A 15320-nucleotide genomic window follows, 5' to 3' on the forward strand; every position below is an offset into this window, starting at 1 on the left:
AACTTCAAAAGCTCATGGATAAAAGCTATATCCAGCCCAACATGCCTCCCTAGGGTGCTCTTGTATTATTTGTCAGAAAGAATGATGGGTCAATGAGAATTTGCATCAACTATAGGCAATGAATTAGGTTACAGTGAAGAACTGTTATCCCCTACCTCGGATTGATGATCTGTTTGACCAACTGAAGGGTGCTCATGTGTTCTTTAAGATCGATCTTCGTTCGAGTTACTGTAATACTGCCTTTTGCACTAGGTATGAACACTATGAGTTTTATATCATGCCTTTTGGGTTAACCAATGCACCCGAAACTTTCATGGATTTGATGAACAAAGTTTTCAGACTGTATCTTGATCGGTTTGTGATTGTGTTCATTGATGATATCTTGATCTACTCCAAAAGTAATGATGAGCACAAAAAACATCATCTTTATACGAAGTTCAATAAGTGTCAGTTTTGGCTAAACCATATCAGTTTCCTCGGGCATGTGGTTTCCGCTGAGGGATTTAGTGTGGACCTTTAGAAGATTTCAGCAGTGTCTACGTGGGAGCAGCCGAGGAATGTTACTGAAGTAAAAAGTTTTTTAAGACTGGCAAGCTATTACCGACATTTTGTACAATACTTCTCATCAATCACCCTAACTCTTAATAAGTTGACCCGGAAGGGGTTAAATTCGAGTGGGATAAGAGTTATGAAAGGAGTTTTCAGAAGCTTAAGCAGTGTCTTACTCATGCCCCAGTCATTGCTCTTCCGGACGATTGCAGTGAGTTTGAAATTTACAATGATGCATCTTTGTCGAGATTAGGTTATGTTCTGATGCAGCATGGGAAAATCATCATCTATGCTTCCAAGCAACTCAATAATCACGAGAAAAACTACCCCACTCATGATTTGGAACTCGGAGTAGTGGTCTTTGCTCCAAAAATCTGGCAACATTACTTGTACGGTGAGAATTGCCGCATCTTCACCGATCATAAGAGTTTGAAGTATGTCTTCACCCAGAAGGAGTTGAATTTGAGGCAGAAAATGTGGATAGAACTCATTAGCAACTACAAAGGCACTCTTAAGTATCATTCTGATCACGCAAGAGCTCGACCAACAGTGTGCAGACCTAAGGGAACAACTACGGAATGGTTCTAAGCGAGACTTGAAAATCCAGAGAAATGGAGCCTTGGTGATGGGAAATAGGTTGTTTATGCCTAAGGATAATGAAGTGGTGAAGAAGAAAATTCTAGATGAAGCTCACATCTCGACATATGCCATGCATCTGAGGAGTACCAAATACATCTCGACATATGCCATGCATCTGAGGAGTACCAAATTGTATCACACTATCTAACCATTCTACTACTGGTATGAGATGAAATGGGATGTGGTAGAGTATGTGAAGAGATGTAGTATTTGCCAGCAAGTGAAGCATGCGGTCGAAGTTTGATGGTGTTTGGGTGATTGTGGATCGACTCACCAAGATTGCTCATTTCTTACCTATTCGACATACCTACACATTGGAGAAATTGGCACAGTTGTTCATTGACAACATTGTTAAACTTCATGGTGTACCAGTCACTATTATTTTGGACAGAGATCCAAGATTCACCTCCAGGTTTTGGATAGCTTTCAATGACACCATGGATACTTAACTGTTGTACAACACTACCTACCATCCACATACCGATTGTTAATCTGAGAGGACGATTCAGATTTTGGAGGACATATTAAGAGTGTCTGTTCTCTAATGGAAAGGTAGTTGGGATAGTTATTTGTCTCTGATCGAGTTTGCCTACAACAACAACTACCACTTTAGTATCGCCATGGCATCATTCAAGGCATTGTATGGGAAGGCATGCCAAACACTGTTGTGTTGGACTGAGGTCGGTGAACGGGTGTTAGTGGGGCCAGAAATTGTTGACACCACTAATACTAACATCTAGTTGATTAAGAAAAATTTAAAGGCGGTGCAAGATCTACAGAAGAGCATTGCGGACCAACATTCTAAGGATCGTGAGTATGAGATTTGTGACTGTGTCTTTCTGAAATTGTTGCCCTGAAAAGGTGTGGTTCGATTTGGTAAACGAGGGAAGTTGAGCCCTTGATATGTTGGTCCCTACCAGATCATAGAGAGAATTGGTGCAATTGCTTATAAATTGGAGCTACCACCAAAGTTGTCACAGATTCATGACGTATTCCATGTTTCCATGCTTCGGAAGTATATGTCGGATCATTCTCATGTTATTCAGACAGAATCATTTGAAGTGAATTAGGATGCGAGTTATGTTAAGGAACCAGTGGCGATATACTTTTCTTAGTAGTAGCAGACCGAGTCGTACAAAGTCATTCCGTTAGTGAAGGTATTGTAGAAGAACCATGTTGTCGAGGAAGTGATGTGGGAAACGGCAGAACTGATGAGAAGTCAGTATTCGTATTTGTTTATTTGAGGTTGTAATTTCGGGGACGAAATTCTTTTAAGGGGGTAAATTGTGAAACCCCATCCCGAAGTATGTATTTTGTCATTTTAACAGAACTCTGAAACGACCATTTGCCCCTTTATCCTCCTACCCTATACGGATTCCCCTTCCTTTTTTTAGATTTTGTTATTATTGTTTTATAAATCTCCCCTCCTCTTTGCCTGCCACTTGAAGCCCCCATCATTTTTCTCTCATTCTTTCTTCTTTCCCCCGAGCTATCTCTCATCTCACTTTCTCTCTCTCGCATAAACTGTCTATCCATCTCCCTGATTTACACACACACCCACACACTCAAATCGAGCAAAACAACAGCAACGACAACACCACCACGTTCATCATGTTGAGTCTCTCTTTCTCCCTCATCCTCCGTGAAACCCAGAAACCCATCAAGCTTTCTCGACGAACCCCGTGGCCTTCGAAGCGTTTTCTATCCATCTCTGGCCACCACTCGTCATGAAATTGGTATGAATCTCTTCCTCTCTTCCTAAGCTTCAATTTGATAGCTAAATCGCACCCTAAGGTTGAGAATCAATGTTGAACGGAGCTCGAGAAGCTCCGGCATTCCCTTTCATCAAAATCGGGTCAAAACAACCCAAACCCAGAGCCCAAGTCCTTTGGCCCAAACCCTTGGGCCGGGCTTTCAAGCCCAAACCCTTTAAAGCCTAACCCTTTAAACCTTCGGATCCCAAACCCAAAGAGAACCAGGCCCTTAGGCCGTCTAACTCGGGCCTTAGGCCCGTCAAACCCAAACACCAAACCCTTTGGACCCCAGGCCTTTGGGCCGTGCAAGATATTTATTTTGGCCTACGAAATTGACACGCCCGACCCCGATATCCTTCGATCATCAGGGTAGACACGTGCTGGCCAATACTCGAAGATGACGAAACCATACTAACATGCATGAGAGCAATGAAGAAATATGAATACTTATACATTAAAATATAATTAAAATGCAAACGACTAATGTGTTCAGAGCATACAACCTACACCAAGAGGACTTGAAGATGCCGATGCAGAAGTGCCCTGACGTCGAGATTGTACGCCTCGATTCTAAATCCTGAAGAGGTGCAAAACAAACATGAGTGGACCAAGTTGATATACATATATATATAATACTCAAACAGTTATCAACGTACTAACCCCCAAAGTTTTATGAAAACTCAATAGCATAATATGTAATAGGTTTTCTGAAAACCCTAGCATGCCATAAAACCTTCATAAAACATATATCGTATATAGTGTGCTAAATAGTGGTATCATAATCGACCCGTAAGCCCCTACATCACCCGACCCGTAAGCCAAATATATAAATCTTCATTTGACCCGTAGACCCCTACATCACCCGACCTGTAGGCCAATATAATATCGTTCGACCCGTAGGCCCCTACATCACCCAACCTATAGGACAAATAAGTATCATCACCCGTAGGCAGAACAGTGACCACTAGATAAGCACAAAACGTTATATATAATCTTTCCAACATACGTACATATATCTCAAAACATCTTCATAGTACATAGTCATCCATCATATATACTACAAAGAGTGTAAAAACATGTTCATAAATAGTATATAGTCATCCATCATATATACTACAAAGAACATAAATTTGATAAAGTATGGTATTCCAAAATATTCTCAATATAGCATGATAATCATAAAGTGTAAATCTAATTTACTAATAAAACATTTCATAAAAGCGTAACCATTAAATCATGTTTTTCATGTATGCATTTCTACTATCAAAACATGCATTTTAAAAGGGGTCCACTCACAGATACTCTGTCATCAAAGAGCCACACAAACTAGCGAAGACAGAAACGCCACAATAAATGCACCTAAGCACATAAAGGGTCCAATTAATAAAACTCTATTAAAACAATTGAATTTAGGAAAACGGACGTCGAAAATGGATTTAGGATGTCGAACTACCCTAAGAAAGGTCCTGGGTAAATTTTAAAAAAGTCAACTAAAAGTTAACATAAGAATATTCCAAGAACATTCTGTACAGATCAGGTCAAAGGGTCCAGGTCAAACAGTCCACTGGGTTGGGCCAAAGGGTTTTAGGTTTGGGCTTGGTAGCCCGGCCCACTGTTTTGGGCTAAGTCCTGTTTTAGGTTGGGTTAAAAAGGTTTTGGGCTGAGTCATGTTCCATGGCCCAAATGCCCAAGTTAAGGTCGAGTTACAAGGCCCATGGGTTTGGGCTAACTTTGAATTGGGTTTAGGTCACATGGGTCAAGGGCTGGGCCTAATGGGTTAAGGATTTGGGCCCAGTTTAGTAAATTGGGCCGGTTAAAAGGTTAATAGTTTTGGGTTGGTTTTGGATTGGACCTGTGGTAAGGCCCAAAGATTTGGGTTGGTTCTTGCTCGCGGGTTGGGCTTAACCTATTGGTTTCGTGGGTCCCATGAATAAGAAGGCCGAAAATTCGGCCAAGAACTTCCCTAGCTCCGACGGAGATCGAAACATAATCATTTCATGCAATTCAAAACACCAAAAAGAAGCTCGAAAAAATAGGGAGTCGAAATATACCTTCCTCGTGGCTAGCAGTGGCCAGAAGATGGTCGAAAAACAGCCTGGCTACTGCTTTCCTGCCGAAAACTAGGTTTTCCTTTCCCAATGTATCACTGTATTAACTCATAAATCCAAAACATAACCTAATCAGAAACAGATCACAAGAACAAAAATAAAAAGAGTCCAAGTAACCCAAGACTTACCTAGGTCGAAGTGGGGTAGAACTCACTGGAGAAATTGATATGGGTGGTCTTAGTCCTTTTACTTGCAGAGGAAGAAGAGGAACGAATGAGATGAAGGAGGTCTGAGGGAGAGTTGACGTGTGTGTGGGTGTTATATGTGTGTGATGGTCCTCGGGGTAGATAGGATACAGCGGGGGGAGAGGGAGAAATATGTGAGGGGAAAGATGAGAATGAAAGCTAAGGGAGAAAGAGAGAGCTCGGGGAAACTGCCACATGGTAAGTGGGGATAAGGGAATCAAGGACACAAAAATAGAAGGTGGGTCCCTTGGCACACCAATTAAGGTTTAAAAGCAAACCCAAAATAAAATATCTAGCCCAAAACCAAGTGAAATTACCAAAGTACCCTTGTTTCAAAAAAATCATAAATAAAATCGGGACGGGTTGTTACAGGTCGGGTGATGTAGTGGCCTACGGGTCGGAAGATATTCATATATTTGGCCTACAGGTCAGGTGATATAGTGGCTTCAGTTGATTATGATACCACTATTTAGTGCACTATATACGATATATGTTTTACAAAGGTTTTATGGCATGCTAGGGTTTTCGGAAAAACTTATTACATATTATACTATTAAGTTTCCCTAAAACTTTGGGGGTTAGTACGTTGTTGAATAACTGTTTCAGTATTATATATATATATATATAAACTTAGTCCACTCAAGTTTGTTTTGCGCCCCCTCAAGACATAGGAACAAGGCATACGATCCGAGCTACGAGGCATTCCCCTACCAGTGACATCGTGTCAACCTCTCTGCTTTGACATCATTGTAATAGCACATTCCACTTGTATTCTGAATTTGATGTATGCTCTAAACATGTCATGCATTATCACTATCATTTATTTGATGTTTGAATATTATTTTGGTAAGGTTTGTACTTGAATATTACATTACGCAGTTCACACGAAATTTATATGCATCTTTCACATGTTCTTGGCATATGCCTTCATTAAATGGCTTGCGTGATCCTCGGGTGTTAGCCAGCATATGGCCATCCCGATGTCCCCCAAACATCAGGATCGGGGCGTGTCAATTCATTATTTACACATATAAATACATTTAAAATGTGTAAGTCGATCGTAGCACGCCGTGATTCAAAAAATGCCTTATGCACACGCGTGAGCACATGCGTGAAGGCTAGTTTGTCTATTAAGTGTGGGTGGCTAACACAATGTTGGAAGCTTTTTTTTTTTTTTCTTATTAACTAGCCTTCATGCACATGCTCTCGCGCGTGCAGAAGACATTTTTTGAATTACAGCGTGCTACGTGCAACTTACACATTTTAAATGTATTTATATGTGTGAATTGACAAAAGGAAAGTCAAATATTTGAAGTAAATGAATAATCTTAGATCATGCTAGAAAAAACCCCTCACAAACCAAGCTAAGCCCACTCCCTCCCCATTAGTGTAGATAATATCACTTGTTCAAAAAAAAAATACAATCATTTGACAACTAATTTAATCACATTATTATGCGCGTGCAAAATACCTTTTTTATAACAAACATTGCACGCCTCTTAAGATGTTTTGAACTTGTTTAAAAATCGAGAAAATAATATTTAATGAACAACTTATTGAATCACATTATTTCTAGCCTATTATGAGGTACTAATTAAAAAAATTGTACAAAAGAATTAATTAATAAAAAAAAACACTATTAAAATGATAAAAATACCCCTACATTATTTTGAGTTGCTTTTGAAATTTTTTGTTTTGGGGGTATTTTTGTCCAAAATGTTTTGGTGAAACTTGTGACTTCAAAAGGGGTTGTTGGCTTTATATATAAAGATGGGAGAGGAAATAGCATGAAACTATTTAGAGAATGAGAGTTTTGAACATGCGACGCATGGGTAGAAACTCAACGCAAAACTCGGAATGCATAGGTAGAAACTCAACACCCTATTCGCTAGGATGTTGGACTACATGCAAAATAGTATATAATTATATTGTGTTTTGATAATAATCAACTAGTACTTAAACACTTGGTAATTTGTAATTTTAACAGTGCTACAAGTGGGAAATGTTGTGTCATAATGTTTCGTTAATTGTAATGTAAAATTGTAATAGTTATGTATGAGTTACACTTGGCATTCGTGTCGTGTTTTCTATGTTCGTGTCATACCTGATATCTTAACGGGTCGTGTCATGTAACACCCGTTAAAATAAACGGGTAAAATGACCCGACCTGAAATCAACCCGATAATATTAACAGGTAATATGACCCGACCCGTTACTCGTTAAGGAAAATATATTTTAAACCAATAAATAATCAAATGAAAAACATAATACTAAATAAGTATATACATACCGTATTGTCACATCCAAAACATAAAAACACATTTTTCTTTTAAATATATTTTCACTTACCTAAAGTCTTTAATAGTTTTTTAATTAATGTATAAGTGTAAAAAATATATAGAAAAAATATATAAACACTTGTAATGACAAGCTTTACAACTTTCATGAAGAGCTTAACTTCGAAATTTGCCACTACAATCATATAAATCATAGATCAAAATTTAACCGTTGATTGTGATTTACATTTACGCTTCATTGTTCTCATCAAATTTTGTTTTTTTTTTTTAGATTTTTTTTTTTTGAAAACTTTATCTATTAGAGGATGCAGGAAGATGAATAGTTTGGATCGTTGATATTATATTCAGAGTTTTACGGTTAGTGAAAATATTGCTTGATGTTTATAAAGTTTCTACAAACTATATGACATCGACTCATATTTCAATTAACCGTAAATGTCGAAACGTGATATCAAAGATTTGAACCATTCATTTTCTTACATCCGCCAAATGATCATGTTTTCAAAAAAGAAAATTTTAAAAATGAAATTCAATAAAAAGAATAAAGCGTAAATGGCAATCAACGGTTAAATATAAATTTAAAGTTTATGAATTATAGTGTTGGATTTTGAAGCTGACCCCTTCATGAAAGTTTCATGAAAGTTGTAAAGTTTGTCACTATGAGTGATTGTATTTGTTTTTTTACATTTTTTACACTTCTACAATAATTATTATTAATTTTATTAATTTTGCCCTCAAATAAAAAACATTATTCATGAAGGTTTGGAGGATTTTAAAAATCTAAACTATAATGTAAGTGTAACCATTATCTACTCATGGAGGAATAATGATGAATCACGAGTGTTTATATATTCTTTCACATTTTTCATACTTGTATGCATGTCTTCTTAGTTATTGCCTATATAAATACTACATTAGTTTATATTAATTTTGGACAACAATATGTTAAGTAAAATTTATGCTAGTAATGATAATAAGGAACTCTCATAATAAAAATAAATAATGACTAAAACTTTTTTTTTAATTTATATAGAATAATAATACAAAACTATATATTTAATATATAATATATTGTATATATTAATATAGCTATTGTATTTTATAATAAATCTTTTAGTAATTAAACTTTAAAATTATCAAAATAAATTTTTTCTTAATGGGTCAAAACGGGTTACCCACGTGTAAACAGGTTCTTAACAGGTCACTCGATAAGTTATCGTATTGACCCGAAATCCGTTATTTTCGTGTCGTTTTCGTGTCGTGTCAAAAAATGCCGGGTCTAGTATGAGTGGACCAATTTCTTTAGATCCACTGAATGGTGTTGAACCGTTAACCTAATGTAGAGCCAGTTTATTAATGTTAGAGCTCTTTATATAATTTTTTTATGCTTTGAGAATAATCAGCTAGCAATTAAACATTTGATAATGTATTTCTTAGTGCTATATGCGGAAAAGTAGTGTCATGGTGTTTTGTTAAATTTGATGTAAAACTGTAATAGTTGTATATAGTCACTATAAGGGACGTGATTTTTCAAAGTTTTATGTAATAAACAGTTTAGTAGAAAAAAATCTATCGACTTGCATTTATGCTGGTGGGGTGGGTGGGAGGGTGTGTGTGGCGTCGCGGACAATGATGGTAGGGAGTGATGATAGTATAGCAATGGTAGTGGATGGTTTGTGGCGATTGAAATGGTGGTGAAGATGGTGGTGGTGGTTGCATAAATGGTAGGGTGTGTGGTGGGGTGTTAATACTTTTAAAGGGTAATTTCCGAAAAATCGGAAACAAGGTCCAAATCTATTTCAAAAATTTCATATCATATTGGAATATTTCTAAATTCAAAATTTTAGGAATCAGAGTAATTCGAAATTTTCAGAACATTATTCGTGGTTTATGTATTTTACAAATTTTTGGATATTTTCCTACTTTTTTCGTGTGTACAATTCATTGTTCTTTTTTATATTTTGACTACAATACCAACATTTATTTAATCAATCACAATTAGGAGGTTAGATTAACTCGTATGAGTATATGTATTTATACAATCATTATATGACTATCGAAATTAAGATTGTATTAGTATTGAATTTTGGTGAAATATTTCAAACTTGTTATGATAAAATTTTCAAAAAAAATTCTATATTTTTCTTCTAGTTTATTTACTGAAATTTTGAAACATTTCGTAAAAATTCAGATCGAAATTTGAAACTTTTTGAATCTCAATGTGTCTTTCATTCGGATAGAAAAATTTCATATTCGGAGACAAATTCTAGCCCAATTTGCACCCCTACTACCTATTATGCATATTAGCTATGACAGTCTTTTGTAATCAAATACATCCACATATGGTTTTTATTAATTTTTTTATTACAACTGATATTTCTACTTTAAACTACTTTGAGACGTGGAAGAGGGTTTGAACCCTACAAATAAGCAGTGAAATGAAGTTAAATATCATAATCTTCAAGGCAATCCACAACAAATGTGATGCAACCTCAGATGCTTGATTTTGCACGCTAATAATGCACCTTATTTTAAAAACCAAAATAGAAGGGGCCAAAATTGCTTGATTAATCTTTTCAATGAAATGTTTAAACTGAATCTCAAATTAAAGTTGAAAATATTAAGGGGTGGTTTAGGAGTGAGGTGCTTAAAAAAAAAGCACTCATGAAAAAAGACTGTGAGGGTTTTAGATGTTTGGTAAACTGAAAAAAAAAAAAAAAAAAAAAAAAAGGCTTATTTTGGAAGCTGCTGTAAGAATAAGCTGAAATCAAAGGAAAAAGCTGAAGCTGCTATTTGCAGCTTTGGAAAACTGGCTTTTTTTCAAAGCACACGGAGTTACAATGCTCCTTTAATGAAAAGACCCACTATCAGACTGTTTTTTTTTCCAAAAGCACTTTTACAAAAAAGTTTACCAAACACTCTACAGATTTATTTCATAGCCGCTTATTCTCACAGCAGTTTTTTTTCAAAGTACAGCAATACCAAACCAGCCCTAACTGGGGTCTGTAATCTTTTGTTCAATTTCATTCTCCTCAAATTATAGCTTTCATTACATTACTTTCGTTCTAAAAAGAAAAACCTTTTAAGATCACAAAAACGGTTTTGAAGTATAAAATCTGCTTTGACCTTCATGACCAAAGTTGCAAAACGTGCCCTTCATCCAGAGCTTGCCCGGTCATCTTAATATTTAACTAGAAGATGAGCACACACTTTGTGTGTGAACAATTTCATTTTTTTTTTTTTTTTATTAAGGAGTGTGATTAGTTTTTAAAAATTTTAAAAGAGTATAAGACAATGATGATGTGATCTCTTAATAAGGGCATATTTTTCTTAATATTACATAATTATCATTTTGCCCTCTTTATGTAAATATTATGTATCAAAAGTGAGGGGGTAAAATAGGAAAAATGGTGATATAATTGTCATTTTGTCAAAAGATACAAAATTACTATTTTACCCTCCTCATGTCAACATTGTGTATTCAAAAGTGAGGGCAAAATTAGAAGAAAAAAAAGGGGGCAAAAAGTTAACAAGCTCTCTTCTCTTAATAGAATAGAATAATAGATATAGGCATTATAAAGGCCTTCATCAGTTCGAACACATCTTACATGACACAAATACACCACAATCGGTGCGCCTTGCACAATGACACAACGCTACATATGAAGTTCTCTCTACATGACATTGCATGATTAGCGTAGAACGTCACGATTGTAGTGCCCCTAGCCATGTAAGTTGCTCACCATCAATTTTTTTATGGAGCAGTTGTTTAATGTAGCCAAATGGAAGAGTCAAAAGCTAGTAATACATGAGATAATGACACTGGAGGAGGCTGATTTGATTTGGAATACAACAATTTGGTATTGTACATATGGGGGGAATACAGCAATATTAAGTACAACATGCACAAATAAGGGTTAGGAAGGGATGCTAATCTTTTTTTTTTTTTTTCACAAGAAATCCCATTGCCAATAAACTTTGTCTACAATTCCTCCACCACACTTTACGGCAAGGTGAAGTGTTTCGGCGGCAGGAGGAACCCCCCAAAGTAACGGCACTGCAACCGTCATTCTTAACTTTTCATGCAAACCGCCTTTCATCGCCTTCTCTGCAGCAACAACCTGAAATTGAAAAAACCAGAAATCTATAAACAAAAACTTTATTTGGGACTCAGAGTCTTCAGAGACCCGGCATCGGGCATTCTACCAAAATTATCAGCTGGCACCTGGCAACATAAGAGAATTTAATCACAATGAAACGTACAACATAAACATCTAAGAGACAAGAAGAGAGAGTGACCAGCCCTGGAGGGGAGAAATACGTCTACTAGGATGACTCTTTCCTATCGTAGGCAGAACTCTTGCTTCCAATCCAGCTACCAGAGCCAACCATAACCTTCTCTTTTGGGTGTGGAACCACTTAACCTGTTCAAAACAACATTTCAACTTTTCTACTCGTACCCAGATTCTAAGCTCGTTTTACTGTCGTGCTCTCATCTCTCTTTGTCGTGTTATTATTGAACTTCCATCGTTCATTTCCTTCTCAAGGAGTGGCCAATTCAGCTCAGGAGTCTAGTTTTGTTTAGTAGTTCAAGAAGTAAATTTTTACGTTATTCTTCCATAGTCTCAAAGCTTCTTTTTATAGATCAACTACAAATGGATTCAATACTTTCTGAGTCTAACCGCAAAATTAACTTCCCCATATGGAGCCACCATCACTGTACAGGTGATGCACACCATCTTGACCACCCCACGCCACAGGTAAGGAGGTTCTTGAGAGTTGAATGTTGCAGTATCGGCCCTCCTGACTTGCAACTCTTTAGCATGCCATCTAACTTACAACTGCTAATGGTTGTTATTCTGTAGTTTGTCCTGATGGGAAGTTTTGACAAGGTTTATCGCTTTCTTTTTGGCCCTACCCTCCACAGAGAATGGCTACTGGGTAAGAGCAAGCTGGCTTGCCACAAAACTTGTATACTTCTGCATCTGGAGACACATCAGCAGAGAACAGCCCCTTTGAGCAACATTGCTATGAGGGACTGTTGCTTAGGTTCTAAAGATATTAACGAGTGCCAAGCCAGCAATTTTAAATATCTTTCACATTAACCAAATTTTCTCCAAAGAAAACAATTTAGAGAATTAAACAAGTCTGTTTCCCTTTGCTCCAGCCAGAATGGAAAGTGATAACCCCTACCGGGCCGGTCACTGGACAATTGTCAATGGCCCATACGATTGTATACAATAAAATTTTTGCAGTGAAATTTACTAGACAAAACAAGCCTAACACACTTTGGACCAACATATGTGCAGTCCATCTCTTTATCAGACATTGAATTTACAGCTATCCATTTCTATCACTGGAAACAAAACATGCACTTGGAAGTGAGAAACTAAGAACTAGAGTAAATAAATAGAGAATTCAACAGAACCACACCAGAAACAAATAAATCCATTTTTTCACGGGTGATATCAGCGCAGATCTTAGATCATAAAACATGAATGAGTTTTTGGAGCCTGAATGTCTCCGTAATGATTCTTATAATTAGACCACTAGGCTACGAAAACGTAGCCAGGGTATTGAAAACAAACATGTAGCTTTCGCTCTTGGCAACTATCAACATAACAAAATGATTCTGAAAGGGAAAAAGAATGAAATGGTAAAATATTTATAACATGTTAACATAACACACCTCTCCGCCATGTTCCAACACAGTGTCTTCCACGACATCGCTAAGCATCTCTATGGAACGGCAAAAGCCAAAGATACAGAGTCTCCTGCCCATGTCAAGGCCCTAGAATGACAAATTCTCACATACATAAGACAAAGTGAAAGCGCACAGCAATCAAATGGCGAATTAAATAATACAAAATAACAGCATAAGGACTGTTTACATTTGTAGCTGCAATATCAAAGAGTGCACCCAGGCACAAACCCTGCTCTGTGTCCATGTAATCACTCTCTTGAAATCTCTGAAATCTTTGAGTAGTCTTTGACCTCCCTTGCTTCTTCTGTCAAGCATACACACTCAACTAGATGATTTAACAAACAAACTCAGTACAAAAAATGGGGTCCAAAATGAGAGAGAAAAAAAGAAGCTAGATCTTTCATACTAATTATAATCCATAAGTAATATTAGACCTCATTCGGTGTTAGGATTGGAATGGATTCGACAACTCCTTAGATTCAATTTATGTTAGAAGGAAGAAGTGGATACGACTTCCAAACTTTGTCAAGTTGAAGGTAGAAGATGCATTAGTCATTAAGGAAACTTATCCTTCCGATCGTAACAAAATATTAGTACTACGAGGGATAAATTCCCTTCAACTTAACAAAATGTGCAAGTTTACATCCATGCTTTCATTCAACATAAGTTATCTAATCAAATCGAATCTTAGAAACCAAACGAGGCCTAATAGATGAAAAGTAACATTTCATTAGGGATAAATTATCTGTTAATACAAAATCATAAGGATAAATATGGAGAAAACATACATTCGAAGAAGTGATACGTCGAGGGACCATGGAGCCTCCAATCTGAATTAGCCCATCACAAGTGAACAATGTGACTCTCTCCTCAGTAACCCATTCAATTTCTGCCAAATATGATCACAAATAGTAAAAAACAATCATAAAAAAAAAAATCAAAAGATCAGACAGTAAAAGTAATCAGGAAATGTTAAATTTAACCCTTATTAGCATGGAAATTATACTGTTTAATTACATATGGATACGATGTGTGGGGGATTGAAGAAGGGTACCCACCGGAGTCATTGGACCAAGGAAAGAAGCCGAAGAGATCGTCGGGTAAGGAATTGGACGAATTGGAGGACAATTTGGCGGGAACCCGGAGAAGGCGGGAGGGGCAAGGGTGGGAATTTGGAGGGAAAGCGGCGGAGAAGGAAGAGAAAGAGGAGTCCTTGACGCGAGCGAAGGAGGAGAGGGAAGAGAAGGGTGAGAAGCGGAGAGCAGCAGAGGTTTCGGCCATTGGAGAGAGGAACTGCAGAGAGAGAGAGGAGAGACGGAGAAGAAAAGAAGGAAACGGAAAGGGAAGGGAAGGGAATTTGACTCCACATGTAAGGATAGCCACGTGGGAATACCGGACGTTTTATTAGTTAATTGTTTTTTTTCTCTTTTACAAGTGTTTTGTATCTCGATTGATATACCTGTGTTTGTCGTTTTCGTGTCATATTCATTTTGATAATAAATTATGTCATGTCAAATTTTTATCTTAATTTTTCAATCCAAAGTTTGTTATTTCATGTCAGGTTAACGACTCGTACAAAGAATTGCCAGACTTCTAATAAGTAAACCTGGAAAACAGGTATTTTTCATGTGTATGTCATTTTCGTGTTAATCATGTTATCTTAATAGATCATATCGTGTCATTTGTGTTATGTCCGAAACTTCTTATTTTCGTATTATTTTATTCAAGTTAACTGAGTCTCGTAAGAAATTGCCACACTAACATGTACTATCTTATCGGTTTTTTGGGTAAAACTAGTTGCTAACCTGTTAACATGCCACATTATAGAGAGCAAACATAATTAAGTAAAGCGGTACATCAACACCAGGACGTTTATGTCAGAGAGAGACTTCCACATGTTGTTGTGTGGTTGACTTAAGATTTAATCGGTGTCATGAAATCCTTCACATTAAAATGGGAATGATCATTATGTTATTAAAACTTTTTTTTCATATCAATAAAAAAATTTCGTACCGTCAAAATTAAGCGAGTGTTATTATTTTATATGCGAGGTATTCTATAAGCTAGTATTATATTCTGCAATA

General features: G+C 36.7%; 1 protein-coding gene across 2 annotated transcripts; it reads right to left on the reverse strand.

Annotated features, from left to right (window-relative positions):
• Positions 1 to 11349: 11349 nt before the first annotated feature.
• LOC126594307 (uncharacterized) lies at positions 11350 to 14620 on the reverse strand. 2 transcript variants are annotated; one of them, XM_050260551.1, is made up of 5 exons: positions 14295 to 14615; positions 14025 to 14125; positions 13424 to 13540; positions 13222 to 13323; positions 11350 to 11653 (listed from the first exon to the last, which is right to left on the reverse strand). In XM_050260551.1, exons 1-5 carry the CDS (start codon positions 14515 to 14517, stop codon positions 11483 to 11485), a joined length of 714 nt encoding a protein of 237 aa, XP_050116508.1. In that variant the 5' UTR covers positions 14518 to 14615; the 3' UTR covers positions 11350 to 11482. The 2 variants fall into 2 exon arrangements, with proteins under 2 accessions (XP_050116508.1, XP_050116509.1); XM_050260552.1 differs by lacking the exon at positions 11350 to 11653 and adding an exon at positions 11670 to 11956 and having other exon boundaries at positions 14295 to 14620.
• Between the last annotated feature and the right edge of the window lie 700 nt (positions 14621 to 15320).

The sequence above is a fragment of the Malus sylvestris genome, chromosome 12, assembly GCF_916048215.2.
Source record: "Malus sylvestris chromosome 12, drMalSylv7.2, whole genome shotgun sequence".
Lineage (NCBI taxonomy): Eukaryota > Viridiplantae > Streptophyta > Magnoliopsida > Rosales > Rosaceae > Malus > Malus sylvestris.